Below are 20,588 nucleotides of genomic sequence, written 5' to 3'. Positions count from 1 at the left end.
TTTTAGATAGATACACTCTTGATTATTTACTTACAACTTAGCAGTATGTCCTGGAGATCATGCCATAGTCGTATAGAGAAATATCTTTCATTCTTTTTTATTTATATGTTGTACCATGTTATGAAGCTCTATCACAATTTATTCAACTAGTCATCTGATGATGAGCTTCTAGGTTGATCCCAGGCTTTATCAAAAATTTTTAAGGATCTATTTTCATGCCTAGTGGGAAAAGTAAAGGAGTGTGCATCATGTGGCCTAAAGAGATAAATCAGGCTCCCAGACCATCCTTAGCAAAAGTATCTTTTACAAGTGATAGTCTTCTCCATTGCAGGGTACGTGGGTTTGATCACTGATCTGGGAACTAAGATCCCACATGCCACACTGTGTGACCGATAAGTAAATGACAGTGATGGTCTTCTGTAGCTCAACAGATGGAAGGGAGTTTAAGTGAAAGTAGTCTAATTAAACAAGATGAAGACACTTCACTTTTAAGCTGTTGATTCAAACAGTGGAATATAAAAGGAATTCATTTCTACTTCAGAAACTTAAAGACGAAACTTCCTCTCTCACTTTATTCTCTGCCTAACAAACTGATTTTTGCTCACCTACTTTCTAGATTTTATTCATGTTTTGCCTCAAGCTTAAAGTGACCTTCCCATTTCTACCCCTCTGTTGTTCTGTGTTTATCATCCTTAACCCATCCTTTGGGGTCTAGCTCAATATCTAGCTTTACTGTTAGTGCTTTCCTGTTTTCAAACTTCCATTAATAAAATGTTTAAAATTGTTTTTTAAGCTGTTAAGATGCCATGCTTTTCATAATTATTGTTAATGTATCCATGCATTTATTTATGTATATATGCATCAGTTTATCTATACAACCATTTACTTATTTGTATATCTTCTGGAAAACATGTGCATACTGTAAGCTTTCTACAAGTCATAAACATGGTTGGTGAGGTAAATACCTCACTCTGAGGTGAAAGTCTAAAACAGATAAAACCTTAATTTCCATTTCTACTCCATGGTCTTCTGCTTCTGTGAATAAGCAGTGGGTTTTATGTAATACGTTGTTCTTTGTTGACCTCATTTTGTATTTGCTTCTTTTTTTTTATGGCATTGAGCAGTCTTTGTTAATTCTTTATGATCTCTCAGCAGATTCAAATTTCTCCTCTTAAATTTGGAGATCAGGTTTTATAACTTTAATGTGTGTTAGGATGAAAATTTAGCTGTTACATATTATGTTTTGTGAACCCATAATATCTTAGAAAGTATGCTGTGTAATTACTTTGCTCATTTATCAAATGATCTCTATGAGATAGGTATTATGATTCTTCTTTCATAGTTAGAGAGATCAGGAGGTGCATGGTAAGTCTTGGCTTCACTGCCTAATCTTTTGAAGCTGGAATTTTTTCTGGAAGATCCTGATGACATGTGCCCTAAAGGTACATGTTCATTTAACTTAGACGTGAGTTTCAGTGTCCTTGTTTTGGTGCTACTGACAACTTCAGGATAGCTTGGGAGGTTACATGAATAAGATTCTGGTATGTCAAGTCCATCTATACAGTAGAAATATAATAGCACTCCCTTATCCTATCTTGGTGGAGAAGGCAATGCAAGCTACTCCAGTGCTGTTGCCTGGAAAATCCCATGGACAGAGGAGCCTGGTAGCCTGCAGTCCATGGGTCGCTAAGAGTCAGACGACTGAGCGACTTCACTTTCACTTTTTACTGTCGTGCATTGGAGAAGGAAATGGCAACCCACTCCAGTGTTCTTGCTTAGAGAATCCCAGGGATGGGGGAGCCTGGTGGGCTGCTGTCTCTGGGGTCACACAGAGTCGGACACAACTGAGGTGACTTGGCAGCAGCAGCAGCATCCTATCTTGGCAGACTAAAAACAATAAGAGTTTATTTAGGATTTTTAAGATCATAGTATTGAAATGTAACTATGGTGAAGCCTGTATTAGTTCTTGTCTTTATTCAGTGTATTTTGGATTCTTACTGAATTACGTTTAATTCAAGTAAATTCATGTTTTATGGCGACTTTGCTTGTCTTGTAACAGAGCTCTATGCATACTGAAGGTCATAGGCTTGCGTGGAGGCCCAAGTCGGGAGTTTGCTAGAAAATGAAACGTCTTTGGAGGAAGTAGAAGGACAGTAAAAGAAATGTTAGTTTGGGATAGAGTAAAGAGAATGAGAACCTAAGACAGACACATGTTTGTCCACAAATATGTGAGATAGCTGTAGGATCATGATCCTGAATTGTCAAGAAAAGTTTAAATTATGATTATTCCTTGCCATTAAAAATTCTTTTTAAAAACTGCAAATTTGAAAGTTTCCTAAAATTTCATTTATCTAGAAAAGTTCTAGGTTCTCTAGGTTGACAGTGAGTGAAATACTTTAATAAAATCACATTTTACACATGGAAAGATCTTAGGTAAGAAATGAATTTCCTACCAGGTGATAAGAAGTCATCTGTGGAAATTGACCAAGTAAGAGTAGATTCTTTTGCTTTCTGAGTTGAGGCTAGAATGACTTGATGAGTGAAAAAGTCAAGTATGTCATTACTGGTAAGGTTTCTAACGGGCCCCTCATATTTCAAAGCTTACAGAAGAGGGGTGCACCCAGGGAGAGCTGCCTGATTAATTTATGGTGACACATGGGAGCCAATGACCTTATATGTTTTGAAAAATTTTATTTCACTCCCCTTTTAAAAGCACATTTTTCAAAAGGTAAAGAGCTTTCCTTTTGCTGAAATTGCACTGCCTTCTCTTTGCCAACGAACTGAACCATCCAGTCTATTAACTAAACAAAAATGACATGAAACTTCATAAATATTTAAAACTCCTGCTATGAATTAAACATTGGGATAAAGAACTAACTCCTTTCATTAAGTACATTGTTAAATAAATAAATAAATAAAGCTCATGACATATTGCGTGGTAAATCAAATGTTTGAACGAATAATATTTCAGGTTTCTTTAAACATTTACCTTGGGTAATGCTTTAAATGATTATATTACATGTATTTGGCTTATTAGACCAGATGCAACTGATTTTAATGAAGCATGTAGGACTTTTTTTTTTTTCTTTTTTGAAATAAATGGTTGGTAAATAGTATCGGTTCAGTCCTTCAGAAAACAAAGCAATTAGCAGAACTCTGGACCAGGCAAGAAGAAAATGGGGAGAGTTTTTTGTGATTTGAAAATGAAGCTAAGTACAAATCACAGGAAATTGGGGGAACATCAAGCCAGTGACCCCACCCCTCACTGGGCTTGATTCTGTGCTTTTCTTTCTGTTGGGTGTGTGTCTTCATTCATTGTATACACGGAGACAGAACACCTGCAGTGTGTCAGGGCTGTGGGACATTGGGCATACAGAGGTGATTAAGGCATGGTTCCTGTCCTTGAGGTTTTCCTGTCCTACATCAATACTGATCAACCTAGATTGCTCCCTACCTATTGCAGGGCATGAGGAAAGTGGAGCAGAACAGAATGACTACTGAATTTAGGATTTAAAAGATCTGGATTTGCTTCGTTATGTCACTGGCTATGTGGGCATTGGCTCAGACAGTAAAGAATCTGCCTTCAATGATGGAGACCTGAGTTTCATCCCTGGCTCAGGAAGATCTCCTGGAGAAGGGAACAGCAACCCACTCCAGTATTCTTGCCTGGGAAATCCCATGGACAGAGGAGCCTGGAGGGCTGCAGTCTATGGGGTTTCACAGAGTTGGAACAACTAAGCAACTAACACTCTGAGTTCACTTTAGTCTCTTAATGAGCCTCAGTTTCCCCATGTAGAATATGCTGTAATAATACTTGTCTTATTGGAACTTTTGTAAGATAAAATGAAAAACTATTTATCAGAATGAGTATTACCATTTTTGTCTTACCTTGCAGTAATAGTTAAAAGAAAAACTGTGATATCTGTCTCCATGTTCTCAACTCCTATACACTGTACTATTGACATTGGAAATTATGCTGAAAATTCACTAAGGCTGCATATGAATATTACCTACTGTTCTTTTAATGTTTTTATGGGGAAAATGTATCACAAAAATAGAAGAATTATCTCTTTTCTCCTATAGTGGACTCTCTTGAGAATATAGCAGATTCTAAAGAAGGTTCTGTCAAAGGTTCTACAGTGAACTATAGAAGATTCTCCCTTGGAGTTGAGTTTGCTTGAAAGGAATTAGCTGCTTAATTGCCAAAAGTTGTAGGTTTTAGGAAATGTTCTAGGATGGTAACTCTCAAACATTTTGGTCCTATAACCTCTACAGACTCTTCAAAAAATTATTGAGGACTTCAAAAAGCTTCTGTCTAATCAGTCAGGACAGATGTTGGTGTTGAGGAGAATAACTACACTACCACACCTTGCAGTGCTTTGGTGAAACCTCAGATGCGTGGCCTTCTGGCCAGGAATCTGTGGTTTAGTATTGTTGGAGCATTCACTGTCTCCCTGTAGGTTGCAGCTCTCTGTGCCTGCTCTGGCTGGCCTAAGAAAGAAGGCATAAACAGATTTCTACAGAAGCTATGATTCCTTGGAAGACTCTGAGGAGATGAAGAAGGCTGGTACAAAGTGATTTAGGAATGTAAAGAATTTCTTTGGATTGAGTTCTGTGAAAGTTGGTCACTGACTGTGCTCTTGAGCTCTGAAATATAAATAAGTAGTCTAGGGAATAGTTTCTCTTGATGATTAATTAAAAGTACTGTCTGTGTAGTGGGGAGGAGTGGGGGGTGCTTTTCTTTATGTCAGTTATATTTATGGATATTTGCTGCTGCTAAGTCACTTCAGTCGTGTCCGACTCTGTGTGACCCCATAGACGGCAGCCCATCAGGCTCCCCCGTCCCTAAACTTAATCCATTTAAAATTTATTATTATGGTAAACATAAATAACATTTATGAAAAAGACATATTTTCTAAAACAAACTGCAGTCAGATTGTTTACCATCTGAGCCACCAAGGAAGCCCATATTGTAAATGAAAATTGAAAAAATTTAAACTATTAATCCATTTAAAATATAATATTATGAGGAAGATAAATAATATCTTTATTAAAAATAGTCATTTTTCCAAAACAGATTTTTGTTTGTTTGTTTTAAATTTATTTATTTATTTTAATTGGAGGCTAATTACTTTACAATATTGTAGTGTTTTTTGCCATACATTGACATGAACCAGCCATGGGTGTACATGTGTTCCTCATCCTGAACCCCCCTCCCAACTTCCTCCCCATCCCATCCCTCAGAGTTGTCCCAGTGCACTGGCTTTGAGTGCCCTGTTTCATGCCTTGAACTTGGACAGGTGATCTATTTCACATATGGTAATATACATGTTTCAATGCTGTTCTCTCAAATCATCTCACCCTCGCTTCTCCCACAGAGTCCAAAAGTCTGTTCTTTATATATCTGTGTCACTTTTGCTGTCTCACATATAGGGTCATCGTTAGCATCTTTCTAAATTCCATATATATGCATTAATATACTATATTGGTGTTTTACATTTTAGCAACTCTCTAATATCTGGCTTGAGTTGATGTCGTTTAGATTCTCATGTTTGCTTCTGTGTTCAGTGTGTTGGCAATACTGCATTTCTTGTAAAAACTCTGAAAAACTCCACTGTACACCATAAGAGAATTAGAGGGAAAAAGGCAGATAATGTCTTAGTGTTATTAAAATAGCGTTGACCTCTTCAGTCAGTTCAGTTGCTCAGTCATATCCGACTCTTTGCAACCCCAGGGACTGCAGCACACCAGGCCTTCCTGTCCATCACTAACTCCCAGAGTTTACTCAAACACGTGTTCATTGAGTTGGTGATGCCATCCAACCATCTCATCCTCTGTCATCCCCTTCTCCTCCTGCCTTCAATCTTTCACAGCATCAAGGACTTTTCCAGTGAGTCAGTTCTTCACATCAGGTGGCCAAAGTATTGAAGTTTCAGCTTCACCATCAGTCCTTCCAGTGAACACTCAGGACTGATCTCCTTTAGGATGGACTGGTTGGATCTCCTTGCAGTCCAAGGGACTCTCAAGAGTCTTCTCCAGCACCTCAGTTCAAAAGCATCAATTCTTCTGCACTCAGCTTTCTTTATGGTCCAACTCTCACATCCATACATGACTACTGGAAAAACCATAACTTTGACTCGATGGACCTTTGTTGGCAAAGTAATGTCTCTGCTTTTTAATATGCTGTCTGAGTTGGTCATAGCTTTTCTTCCAAGGAACAAGCGTCTTTTAATTTCATGGCTGCAGTCATCGTCGGTGGTGATTTTGGAGCCCAGAAAAATAAACTCTCTCACTGTTTTCATTGTTTCCCCATCTGTTTGCCATGAAGGGATGGGACTGGATGCCATTTTTTTCCTGAATGTTGAGTTTTAAGTCAACTTTTTCACTCTCCTCTTCCACTTTCATCAAAAGGCTCTTTAGTTCTCCTTTGCTTTTTGCCATAAGGGTGGTGTCATCTACATATCTGAGGTTATTGATATTTCTCCCGGCAATCTTGATTCCAGCTTGTGCTTCAACCAGCCCTGCATTTCCCATGATGTACTCTGCATATAAGTTAAATAAGCAGGGTGACAATATACAGCCCTGACCTACTCCTTTCCCGATTTGGAACCAGTCTGTTGTTCCATGTCTGGTTCTAACTGTTGTTTCTTGACCTGCATACAGATTTCTCAGGAGGCAGATCAGGTGGTCTGGTATTCCCATCTCTTGAAGAATTTGCCACAGTTTGTTGCGATATACAGAGTCAAAGGCTTTGGCCTAATCAATGAAGCAAAAGTAGATGTTTTTCTGATATTCTCTTGCTTTTTCAGTGATCCAGTGGATATTGGTAATTTGATCTCTGGTTCCTCTGCCTTTTCTAAATCCAGCTTGAACATCTGGAATTGGAAGTTGACCTCTTTAGATTCCTTGAAAAGAGTATTGGGTACCTATATGGCTCCCTGGACTGTACTTTGAGAACTGCTACTTTAGGATATGGCTTTTGCATGTCCATTTTACAAAAAGGGGCAGTTAAAGAATTGCCAGAAGTCACGCACAGCAAGTTAGCAGTTAGATGACTGATAGAAGGTGGCTCTAAAGGCTCTGCTTTTGGTTTCCCCTCTGCTCTCCCCTTCTCCCCAGTGCTTTTGTACCTGCTTTATTTGGGTATCATATATCTGAATATATAATATTATATGTATCAATACAATGCCATGCTATATACACATGACAATGAATAATAGTGTAGATAAACGGCACCTGGCACGCACTAGTGGTTACTCCTACTCTTCTCTCACCTCCTGTGTCTTCCTCCTCACAGTCTGTCTTGACTTGTAATTTTTCTTGGTTCTTAAAGGTCAGTTAACTTGTTTGTTTTCTCTTTTTGTTTACTGTCTTTCTTGTCCTCTTGGCCACTGATATTCACACTCCTAGTACATGGTCTGGTTTTGCTGTCTGTCACACTCCACATATTGACTCCCTGCAGGTTTGGGATCATCATTAAGACAGGATTGCTCTTCATTCTGGCTTTAGAAATTCTTCCATGGCTCTCACTGTCACCACTTTGAGAATGAATTCTTTTCATAGTTATAGTTATGTCATCTTTCATTAAAAAGGGGTTCAGTTCAGTCGCTCAGTCGTGTCCGACTCTGCGACCCCATGAATCACAGCACGCCAGGCCTCCCTGTCCATCACCAACTCCCGGAGTTCACTCAAACTCGTGTCCATCGAGTTGGTGATGCCATCCAGCCATCTCATTCTCTGTCGTCCCCATCTCCTCCCACCCCCAATCCCTCCCAGCATCAGAGTCTTTTCCAGTGAGTCAACGTGTCGCATGAGGTGGCCAAAGTATTGGAGTTTCAGCTTTAGCATCAGTCCTTCCAATGAGCACCCAGGATTGATCTCCTTTAGAATGGACTGGTTGGATCTCCTAAACCTTTACTGTATTAACGGTGTTTATTTTAGACTTACAGAGTGCCAAAAGACAAAACAGGCACCACCAGGATTGGTGACCTAGCGCCCCAGGACATGAAGAAAGTTTGCCATTTAGCCCTAATTGAGCTGACTGCCCTCTATGATGTCTTGGGTATTGAACTGAAACAACAGAAAGCTGTAAAAATCAAAACAAAAGGTAATTTTGAAACAAAAACCAATTTGATTTACTCCTGAGCTAGTAAGAATGAGCTTGACTTTTTAGAAGTATCCTTTCTGGAGTGTGGGAAATGCATACATAACAAATTGCCTATAATCTGCACATGGATATATCTAGAGTTAGAATTCTAAAACATTCTCTCCAAAATTTTTGTAATTTGATAAATCTGTCTCCTAGATTATAGAAGATAAAGGCATAATCAAATATTTAATTACCATGGAAAGAAAAGGAAATTCTGATCAAGGATTCTTAAATGCTCTCTCCTTTGAAAACTGTATTTAAAAACAATATTTGGTACATATACTTATTTCTAAGACTGGATCTTGATAACTGACATTAATATGATTAATCCTGATCAGTTATTTTTGCTTTATTTATTTGATAGCAAATGCATAGGCAGTTAGTGCTATGTCCCTTTGTTCATTTACAATCTACTTTTAACTCTTTTGCAAAAAATATTCTTCCCTCTTTGAAGACAGTAATGTGATTTTGGCATATAATAGCCCTAAATTGTACATCTCTTGGGTAGGCATAATTTTTTTTCTTTGTAATCAGCTTGCTTTCCCCATTATATAAACAGACTTTTTTTTTTTTAATAATATGATAGAAAGCAAACACCTTAGTTCTTGTTTTTTTCCAAGATTTTATTCATCTGAAGATCCAGATAATTTTCTGTTGATAAAGCTTTACTATTCAGGAATCTCTGACATCTCATTTAACTTTAAAGATATCTTTTAAAGAAAAACCAAGAATGGGGATTATTGAGTTGCTATGGTAACGTTAGCAAAGACAAGTACTCACGTGATGTAAGTTTTAGAGGCAGTTTCTCTGTAGGACTGAAGTGTACCTTCCCTCAAGTCCTCTCTGCCATGCTGGGCCCCAGAAGACCCCGTTCTGTGTTTAGTTCCTTTAAGTGAGTATTTTAGCTTAAGGCTTGTGATGGTGAATTTCTGAGTCAAACAGTTCTGGTTTTCCACAAGTCCATTATAGATAAAGACTTCAGATGCTTTTTCAAAAGCTCATCACAAAGTCTTCTCCAGATACAAAATAAAAATCTAATTTAAATAATTGTGAAAAAAAAATAGTTGTGACTCAGTGCTTAAGACTTTCAGAGTGACTTAGAGAGGCCTTTTAATTTTATCTCAGAATTGCCTCCTACCAGACAGAGAAATACTAAGCCATTCTCATTAAAAGTACCACTATTAATATAACAGATTTTCTTTCCACCTTTTTTTATTGTATCTTATCTAAGATATTTATGTTATAAACTAGAATTTGACATGCTTAAAGATTATGCTTTTCTTAATTCCTAAACTAAAATTTATTTACTAGATTACTGACGTTCTTCTGAATGTCACAGTTTCCAATGTCTGTTTTCATATCACGGGATAATCCCCCTTTTCTTGTTCACACGTGATTTATGTCTCCCTGATGATGTGTGTTACACTTTTTTGCTGTAACTGTTCACTCAGTGATGGGTGTGGGGTAGGAGGTGCTGGGTAGAAGCTATGCTTACATCAGACTGAAAGCATATAATTTTAATTTAGAAAAATTATAAATTATTACCTGTCATGTCTTCTGGAGTTATTCCCAATACATAAAACAACAAATTTAAATTCACAAAAGCCAAGTATCTACTGTGTTCTCTAAAGAAGAACATTTGTAGAGCAAGCTCATAATCTTGGCTGATTTTCCAAAAAGCAAATATTTATACTTTGCTGTATTATAGAATGTTGAATGTCAGTTAAGTGTGGAACAGATGAGTGATATTTGCTTTAAGCAAGAACTTTTAATTTGATTACATTTAGTAAATTATTTGCATATTTTGCCTATTCCCACAGCACTCTTTTTCTCTTTTGTAATAGTTTATACTTTTCTAATTATTTTGGTGATGATCTATAGTCATTAGTTTAGTTGCCTTTGCTTGCTAGATTGCTCTGTAGGGTGGAACTAGAATATTCCGATTAAGTTGTGTTTACCTAGTAGACAAAATGTCACTCACTTAGATGCTTGATATAGTTGTCTGATTGAATGACAATATCGGGAATCTGGTGCCTTAACATTTTTGCAATAATATTTCATAGGTTGATGAAAGTGAAGAGATTTTGTTGTTGTTTTTGCAGATTCTGGCCTTTTTTGTGTCCCATTGACAGTATTGTTAGAACAAGATCAGAAGAAAGTACCAGGAACTCGAATACCCTTGATATTTCAAAAAGTAAGTAGGCCCAAACGGGTCAGCATAGAGACAGCATACTTGAGATAATGGTGTTTTGTTTTTGTTTTTGCATTCATACTATTATAATATAGTTTTCCAATTGATATGCTCTTTTATGCTTTGGTTTTTCTATTCAGAAAACAGATTTGTTTCAAGGGCTTATAATTTTTATTTCATGGTGATGCTTTCAGTGTTATTTCTTGTAACTGTGATTACCTGGCATCATTTTCCTGTCTTATATTAGCTGGCTTTGTATAATTGAGATTTCAATTCTATAATACATAGGAGTGGGGACTGCTGGTAAATTTCTAGGGAATTGAATCCTCATGAATATTTTATGCCTGTATGTATTTTCCAAGCTTTCCTATTTACAGTGAGGATGTCCAATTTAATTTACTAGTGCCTTCTTCCAAAGTAGGCAAAGAAACTATAAAGTAGAATTAGAAAATGATTGCTAAACTATAAAGTCACTTGTGTAGTCAACACTCAATTATTCATAAGGGGATTATCTATGACAATATAAAAATTTCAGTCTAACCTCTGAGCCATCATTGTTCAGAAACACAGATTACATTGGATAAAAGACAGGGAATACCCCTGAGGAAGGCTAGTCGCATCAGTTGTGGGCTACCCAAGATGCAGATTTTGCAACAGCTCAGGCATCTCAGTTTCTAAAAATTCATGGATAGCAAGAATGGCAGTAGTGATGTTCTCAGTTGTTATTCTCAACAAAGCCATTTAATACTTAAGCTTAATCTATTTGGCACCAATTCTTCCATTATTCTAAGCCAGTCATTTACTATCTTACCTATGAATACTAAGCTCTGATTTCTTCATTCCTCATAATCACCATTACATCCAAGCCTGTGTCTCAGTGTTTCACCTGATGGACTTTGTTGTAGACAGCTTGTTCTACTCACCAGCTTCCTCTGGTCATTGCCTGCAGAACCTGTGTCTGTGTGGATGGTTGTTCATGGTGTCTGTGATAACCAGAGAGATGCTTATAAATGGAGACCATAGATTCAAGTTCTTTTAGTGGCAGTAAATGGTGCGAGTTACTTATGCAGGTGGACAAAGCATGGATCTCAGTAGAACCCTATTCAGAGAAACAGCACCAATAGGAGATTTCTCTTTCTCTCTCTCTCTTGGAGAGAGATGCTCAATAAATATTATTAAGTAAATGAAGGAATGAATGAATGTGTGTTGGGGAGGGGAAGAGAGAAAGAGATACTTGCAGCCACATACACACACACACGTGCTTTCCTTCATTCACTTATTCAATAATATTTATTGAGCATCTGTCTCTCTCTTGGGGTCAGGGGTGGGGAGAGAGAGAGATTACGTTAAAGAATTAGCTTCTGCAATTGTGGGGCTTGTCAAGTCTGAATTATGTACAGCAAGCTGGAAACACAGGCAAGGGCTAACATTTCAGGGTTGAGTCCAAACTCTGCAGGCGGACACTCCTGTGGGGTTTCTGTATTGCAGTCTTGAGGCAGAATTGTGCTGCTTTGGGGAACCTCAGTCTGGGATCTTACAGCCTTCAGCTGACTGGATGAGGCCTACTCACATTATGGAAAGTAGTGCTTTACTCAAAGTCTACAGGTTAAATGTTAATCGCATCTAAAAAGCACCTTCACAGCAACATCTAGACTGGTGTTTGACTAAATAGCTGGGTACTGTAGCCCAGCCCAGTTGACACATCAGATTCACTATCACATCAGCGAAGAGCAAGCGTTGGTCCCAGCAGAAGTCAGTGTTGCCTGCAGGTCAGACTCCGGATTGCATCCAGTCCCCTGTCATTTCCTCTTGACATTGTTTTCGTTATTTAATTACATTTTTGGTCTCTTCAGACTTTTTAGAGACTCAGACTACACACCAGTTTGAAGTCTTTGGATAAGAGCCTTAAAGATTTTGGGTTCATATAAAAAATAAAAGAGAATATAAAGAGCTTTCTATTAGATAACACTTATCTGTTTGTATTCCCTCTGAATGATAAGCAAAAAAAAAATCACTGTGATCTATCCCGAAAAGTATTTTTTTATTTTATCAGCTGACAATTCAATTAGGTATTCCCTTAATTTTACTGAAAGGAAAGAATTGAAAACCACTGATTTGCAATAATATCTATAAATTGTATCTGGTTCCTCATGCCACTCCCCCCAACCCCGTACACACCCCATGCCTTAGAAACACACTGTTTAAACCATATTCCCAAAAGCACTGGAGAAATAGAAATATTCTTAACTTTTATCTATGGCAAAATTCTGGCAAATTTTAAATCATATTTTCATAATAAAGTATTATTTGTATTTTAACAATGACAATAGAATGTAGCTAAACTATGTTATTCTCAAAGTGAGAAATAATGAGAAAAATGACAGTGTATATATACATTCTCTGTTGAATGCTGGTATTCAGCATTAGAGAATAATAAAAAGCATTAAAATATAAAAATGTAATGGCATTGTAGCATGTATATTATCGTATGTGAAATGAATCACCAGTCCAGGTTCGATGCATGATACAGGATGCTTGGGGCTGGTGCACGGGGATGACCTGGAAGGAGGATATAGAGAAGAGGGAGGTGGGAGGGGGGGCTCAAGAAGGGGAACACATGTACACCCGGGGCGGATTCATGTCAATGTATGGCAAAACCAACCAATATATTAATGTAAGGTAATTTGCTTCCAATAAAATAAAAAAAAATAAAAAATTTTAAAAAAATTTAAAAAAAAATAATAAAAAAGTAAAAATTATTCTTGTTCAGTTATTTAGAAATCATCAGTTTTGCCTGTGTATTTAATAAAAGCAAAATTTGTCTTACTGCTAAAAACGAATTTGATCCAGCTACTGGCATGGAATTTTATTTTTTGTTAATAGAATATTTTAAACATTTTATAAGATGAAATAAAACAAATTGCTTGTATGTTGAATAAATGTCACATGGATATTATTTGATATATTTAGTTTTAAATACTTTATTGAATAATGTTCATCTCATCTAAAATAATACATTTAAAGATTTTTTTCCTCATGAGTTTTTATCCAGTGTAACTTGAAAAATGTCTTGAAAATCATTCCAGTTGAATTTTTGAAATTCGGTGCTTCTGTTTTCAGTCAGTAATAAATACTTGGGAGACTACTCTTTGCTTTGTTCTTACCTGACTAACTCAAAATTAGTACAGACTTTGGCCATAATCCAGGTTTACAAGAGGTGGGGTCATGGGGGAACAATTGTCCCCTCTTCCCGTGTCTATGTGCGCCAATAAATCGTATTTCAGAACATCTGGATAAAGTTCAGAAGACTTCATTCATGATGCCATGCTTTGCTCCTAATAGACATTTTTATAAGCATGGGGAAAATAGTAAGCTTTATGTTATTTATAAAGTCTTGGTAAATCATTAAGGAGGTTTCTCTGAAAAAAAGAAATTAAAATTTTATACTGTTTTGGCGCTCTGGAAGATGTTGTGCCTCAGGGTATGCAGAGGGTATTATAGTAAGTTTGGGGCTGAGAGAAAAGTAGGTTTGTCTTTTAGAAGAAGGCTATTGTGAAAGGAGGGAAATGGATGGTAAGGAAAGCCTATATGATGCTAGCAATTGCCTTATATTTAAATTGAGAACAAGGAAATCGATTTCTTTAAAGTAGTGAAAAGTGAAAGTTGCTCAATCATGCAACCCCATGGACTGTAGTCCGCCAGGCTCCTCGGTCCATGGAATTTTCCAGGCAAGAATACTGGCATGGGTAGCCATTCCCTTTTCCGGGAGATCTTTCCAATCCAGGGATCAGGCCCAGATCTCCCACATTGCAGGCGGATTCTTTACCAGCTGAGCTACAAGGTAAGCTAAAATAGTCAAGTACCCCCATAAAGCCTTTGTGTACTGCCCAGGGAATGCATATTCCAATTGAAAGTCTCTGCCAAGAAACTAACCATTTCCTAGGTTCCAGTGTTGTATCATTGAAATTTCTCCATTTTCTTATTCTTGTGGGTTTCTGCCTTATTAAACAAAGCAAAACAAAACAAAAACTTAGAGATCTGTGTGTATTCATCAGGTATGATTTAGAAACCCCGTACCAGAACTGTTTTTTTATTTAAGTTTACCACCGAAAGCTTAAAGCCTAAAAATGAATATTTGCAAGCAGTTTTTTTTTCCTTCGTATCATAAACAATTTTTTCTTTGAACAAACTGAAAAGGAGGTGTAAATATGCAAATACTATAATTTCATAAGATGTATTTGATTGCAGAATGTATGTTTCTGAAAAAGCAGAAGAAATGGATCGTCTTAGTTGCTTTGAAACAGTGAACATGGGTCAGTCTCTATCTGGGATATTGCAGGTGTTGTGTGAAGTTATATACTTTTGTTCCAAAGGATCCAACTTTTTCCAAATTACAGCTAAAGTTTTGGGATATATTGGCTTAAGGATGAGTAGTGATTGTGCCATAGCATTCAAAACTTAGTGAAATCCAGTTAACATGTCACTGTATTCAGTTTTTATTTATTTATGTATGAAGGGGATGTTAAATTTGAGACTGTACCTATTAAGAATGCCAAAATCAGAATGTCCTTCTGTTTATACACAGCTGATTTCTTGCATTGAAGAGGGAGGTTTGGAAACCGAAGGTCTCTTAAGAATCCCTGGAGCTGCTGTTCGAATCAAGGTGATTTCTTGGTTCTACTCATGTAAATAACTTTAAGTAAACTTTTTGCATCTGCAAAGCTCAGTTGTCCTCCCCACTCTTTCTTCCCATTTTAGAAGATGAAAAAACACAAAAACATCTTAACATTCAGTTTATATTAGCTTTTCTACAGTCTGTTCTCATTGTAAATTTTGACTTTTTTCTTTCAAAATCATCCTATTACCAGTAACAATACTGTGATAAATAAAGAGGCAAATGATTTTACTCTCCGACTGTGCAGATATAAAATAGGAACAAAAGTAAACAAGCAGAAGACAAGAGCAGTTCTGTCCTGCTGATGGAAAGAGAACATGATGAGTCAAAATACTAAGAGGGAACTGCTGACAGTCTGCATGAGTAACAGCGCGAGATTTATTTCTTTTTCTTTTTTAAAGGGCAGGATGGTAAACTCCATCAGGTGGGCAGAGTTAGGGGACTTGACATTAGTCTCCGTACATTATCAGTCTTAGTGAGCTGGCAAAATAAGACCATCTTAACCACTCCTGGCTGTCCCAGTTCCGGGCTCACTGGATCCAAGGGTAGCCTGAGTCTGGCTTATGAAAGAGTCAAGGGGATTCCCAGGCTTTCCATTTGGAACCCCCTTTCTCACTCCTCTTCTTTCTTTTTTCTAAAGATGACATTACCTTCCCACTTTCCTAGGATACTGTGTGTCCTCCTTCTTTCTCTGTTCCTGACTCCTGCTCTGGGGAATCCAGTATCCAATGAATGCTTGGTCTAAGTAGAACCCTGCAGATGATGTAGATGGAATGTGCCTCTCCGGGGATTTGCATTTTATGGGGACTTCATACTTGGAATTGTAGCTCTATCTGGAAAACTTATCTAGGGAATATTTTGGTTATCAGTCATTAACAACCTCCTTAACCCTTATCCTCTAAATTCAGCTCTGGCTCTAAAAAGATAACACAGGTCACTGGCCACATCCAATATTTTGTCTTCCTGAATTTGTAAATCCAAGAAAAAATAGGATAAAGGGAAGAGATATTCCCTGTTCATCTCCTAAAGATGTATTCTGTATGAGCTCTTTAGAGCTAGATCGGGAAGAAATGACTCTTGGTGGGTGTACACTCTCCTGGCCAGTCGTAGCCATGGCAGTACCAGGTCTGTGCAAAGATTCCACAGTTTGCATCACTTGTTGATTTTGATAAGCTTCTTCAGTTTAAAGCACTAGTTTTGGCTTACATGGCTCTTACCACATTGTGATCTCAGTTTAATCGGATTTGAGTAACCTGATAAATCATGAGAAATGCTCTGCTGGATGCAGCACAATCTGGAATCAAGATTGCCAGGAGAAATATCAGTAACCTCAGATATGCAGATGACACAAGCCTTATGACAGAAAGTGAAGAGGAACTAAAGAGCCTCTTGATTCAAGTGAAAGAGGAGAGTGAAAAAATTGGCTTAAAGCTCAACATTCAGAAAACTAAGATCATGGCATCTGGTCCCATCACTTCATGGCAAATAGATGGGGAAATGGTGGAAACAATGTCAGACTTTATTTTTTTGGGCTCCAAAATCACTGCCGATGGAGACTGCAGCCATGAAATTAAAAGACACTTACTCCTTGGAAGGAAAGTTATGACCAACCTGGACAGCATATTAAAAAGCAGAAATATTACTTTGCCAACAAAGGTCCATCTAGTCAAGGCTATGGTTTTTCCAGTAGTCATGTATGGATATGAGAGTTGGACTATAAAGAAAGCTGAGCGCTGAAGAATTGATGTTTTTGAACTGTGGTGTTGGAGAAGACTCTTGAGAGTCCCTTGGACTGCAAGGAGATCCAACCAGTCCATCCTAAAGGAAATCAGTCCTGAATATTCATTGGAAATACTGATGTTGAAGCTGAAACTCCAATACTTTGGCCACCTGATGCGGAGAAGTGACTCATTTGAAAAGACCCTGATGCTGGGAAAGATTGAAGGCAGGAGGAGAAGGGGACGACAGAGGATGAGATGGTTGGATGGCATCACCGACTCAATGGGCATGAGTTTGGGTAAACTCCGGGAATTGGTGATGGACAGGAAGGCCTGGCGTGCTGCAGTCCATGGGGTTGCAAAGAGTCGGACACGACCGAGCGACTGAACTGAACTGATATATATATATATATATATACACCCTTCTCACAAATGTCATTCAACTAACATCCCCTGGGTCTGATGTCTGATGCACAGAGGTCCCCAAAAATGTTCAGGTGCTCTTGTAATTTTGATATATGGCTACTGTCTCACTTCATTTGCTGACACCTGCGGCAGTTTCACCACCAGTCAATCGGGGACAGTGTGTATGATTGGGAGATGAATCCTGTTGAGAAATACATTCTCTAACAGAGAAAGAGTCCCTCAGAAGCCAGTTACATGACTCCATTCTACCTATCTTAGCAAGAACACTGGTTCCTACATCACTGTTCATGTCCCGCATTAGCAAAAGGTGATGGCCAGCTCAGGAGAGTCATAAACATGTTTGCTATAGTACACACGGATGGATGTAATGTGGATTTCACCTTTTGACCAGATCGCTGGCAGAGGAGTGAATTCAACTATATGTAACTTCTTAGGAGGTCAATGAAGTAGACTCAACGGACTCAACACAGCCTATTATCACAGACTGGATAATACGGCAGCTGGTCTGTTTTGTACATAATGTAAAGATGACATGCAAAATTAAGGGTTGTCATTCTTCTCCCTTTCCCACCAGATTTCTTGGACTCTCCCTCCCCCTCCATTCTCTTCTCCTCCTCCTTTTCTCTTTCCTCTCTTTTCCCTCTTCTTCGTTCTCTCACCCCCTTTTCCCCTCTTCCGCAGGCCTTCTTTCCTTCCCTCCCTTCCTCCCCATCTCCTTCCCCTCTCCCTTCTTTCATCCCTCTCTCCTTCCACCTTTCTTTCCCCCATTTCTAGGTTTGCTGCTGCTAAGTCACTTCAGTCATGTCCAACTCTGTGTGACCCCATAGACGGCAGCCCACCAGGCTGCCCTGTCCCTGGGATTCTCCAGGCAAGAGCACTGGAGTGGGTTGCCATTTCCTTCTCCAATGTGTGAAAGCGAAAAGTGAAAGTGAAGTCGCTCAGTCGTGTCTGACCCTTAGCGACCCCAGGGACTGCAGCCTACTAGGCCTCCATCCATGGGATTTTCTAGGCAAGAGTACTGGAGTGGCTTGCCATTGCTTTCTCCGATTTCTAGGTTAGCTTTTGTGTATTTCACCGATTGCAGAAAATAATTAGGGTAGAGGATAGAATTGTGTTGGGAAGAGAAAGTGTAATAAATTCACCTCACAGGAAAAACAAAGAACTGTTCTTGGGAGAACAGTTTCAAATATTAGAAGGGAGTGACAGAAACTTGGAAGGGTTTCTAACATAATAGGATTTATGCCACAGTGAAAAAGCATATAGAAAATAGTAATTATGAAACAAAATTGATTTATTATTAATAATTTGTCTGGCAGATTTTGTGGAGTCCTTGAGGTAAATGAATTAGGTACTTCTAATTCCACAAGGACTCCAGCTGTTTTTTGCAGCTGGCAGCAGGATGGCTGGGTCACTGACAGCCTACGCATTTAAGACGGGGTATACTGATCTACTTTTCCTACCTCATTTGCTATGGAATTTGGTTTTCCATTTCCCAGAGGTGACTAATCAGAGGTGGCCTTTTGCTTTAGGTCCATTGATTGATTAAGTATTTTGTTATATAATGTACTTCTAAATAAAGCACAGACTTTTTCTTTAAATAATTTTTTTAAAGTTGGTGAAAAATTATAGTATCTGAGTAAAGCCCCCAAGTGTAAAGCCAGTTTTGACAGTTCTTTTATTTCAGCCTCTACTGCTTAAGGTTTGTTGCCTATCCTGGAAAATGTGTAAAGTTTTGGACCTTAGGTATCATTTTCATTGATGAATTACACTTGGGGTAGGAGAAGGAATATTTTTCTGAGTAACAGAGAAGTGTTGGCCTTTAGTAGTTTCAGATGTCTTTTCAAAAAAGTAACATCTTGGGACTTCCCTGGTGGCCTGGTGGTTAAGAACCAGCCTTGCAATGCAGAGGACACAGGTTGGGGAACTAAGATCCCCCATGTTGTGGGCAACTAAGCTTGCCAACCACAACTAGAGAGCCTACACACTGCAACGAAAGACCTCACGCAACCAAATTAATAAATAAATATTTAAAAAGCAAATAATAAAAAGCCACAAAAGTATAGAATCTCTTCTGAAGTGGGAAGTATATCAGTCTCAGCAAGGAAAAAAAAAATCAACTTACTGGTAGCTTTTTTTTTTTCCCTTTCTTTCTTCTGCCTTTCAGAATCTTTGCCAAGAACTAGAAGCAAAGTTCTATGAAGGGACTTTTAATTGGGAAAGTGTCAAGCAGCATGATGCCGCCAGCCTGCTGAAGCTCTTTATCCGCGAGCTGCCCCAGCCACTGCTCAGTGTAGAATATCTCAAAGCTTTCCAGGCTGTCCAGAGTAAGTGCCACCCCTCTTTGAAGCAATCCTCATGTCAGTGCCATCCATATTAATTGCTTTAATGACATTTTGCTTTGTGAAGAATATAACCAGATATATTTGGGTAGACACACTGAGTCATTGATGTCAGTGAGTAATAAAATGCCACTCGATATTTTCTTTTCCTTTATAAATATACATCTAGGAGTAAGTAGATAACAGATCTATCCATATCTCTTTAGGTGTGGACTAATTACATGCCCTTTAAGCAATACAGTGTATGTATTTTCATATTAAAAGCTGGAAACTTCACATTTCTTTTTCAATAGAATGAATTACATAAGCTCTCTGATACATTTTTCTTGCCAAGTGTTAAAAGCAACACTTACTGGAGAAGCTGTGGATTAACAGTTATCATAAAAGCACAAGAAGATGTGACAGAGTTTGTGATTATTTCCTGAAAAATTAACTTCTGAAATTGTCATGAAGAAACATGGAACAAAGCATTTGACTGCTTCATTGGTTGGGGGGAAACAGATTTCTTAAGTCTTTCCATTTTGTGGTCTTGGACAGGCTCCAAATTAATGTCTTGAATAGTTCTCGATTCCTTTCCAGTGAACAGAGAGATCTGATGAGGTTCATGTACTGGCATAATTATCCCGTTTAGTCATAGAGACCATCAAAAAAGGAAAAATGCTGTCACCACATTCTAGTGACCAAGCCATACTTTAAGTTCCAAATTGGGACACTTTTGAGAGTGAAATAGAAGCACTGTTGATGATTATGCTGAATTGCAGTGTCAACCAGAACTTTTCCAGGCTATTCTTTTTTTAATTGAAGTATATTGACATATAATATTATGGTAGTTTCACAAGTTCAATATTTGTTATTTGCATGCATTGCAAAGTGATCATCGTAATGCCTACTTAATATCTGTAACCATTCATAATTATAGAAAAATGTTTTCTTGTAATGAGAACTTTAAAGATCTACTCTTAGTAACTTTCAAGTATGTAATATAGTAGTATTAACTATAGTTGCCACGCATAGACTGATGCATAGTCACTCAGTTGTGTCTTACTCTTTGCTACGCTATGGACTGTGGTCCGCCAGACTCCTCTGTCCA

General features: G+C 38.0%; 1 protein-coding gene across 4 annotated transcripts in view; it reads left to right on the top strand.

Annotated features, from left to right (window-relative positions):
• The window catches only part of ARHGAP18 (Rho GTPase activating protein 18), a 143,719-nt gene that overhangs the window by 95,970 nt on the left and 27,161 nt on the right, over positions 1-20,588 (top strand). For all 4 annotated transcript variants that reach the window (XM_088840743.1, XM_088840741.1, XM_088840740.1 and 1 more), the window contains exons 6-9: positions 7,942-8,107; positions 10,252-10,343; positions 14,926-15,003; positions 19,324-19,483. In XM_088840743.1, the coding sequence (XP_088696869.1) occupies positions 7,942-8,107; positions 10,252-10,343; positions 14,926-15,003; positions 19,324-19,483 (496 nt within the window). The remainder of the gene's footprint in view (positions 1-7,941; positions 8,108-10,251; positions 10,344-14,925; positions 15,004-19,323; positions 19,484-20,588) is intronic.

The sequence above is a fragment of the Moschus berezovskii genome, chromosome 10 (assembly GCF_049115385.1).
Source record: "Moschus berezovskii isolate FMDL1 chromosome 10, NW_MosBer_1.0, whole genome shotgun sequence".
NCBI lineage: Eukaryota > Metazoa > Chordata > Mammalia > Artiodactyla > Moschidae > Moschus > Moschus berezovskii.
The sequence above is the reverse complement of the archived record's forward strand: the minus strand, read 5'-3'. Positions and strand labels throughout refer to the sequence as shown.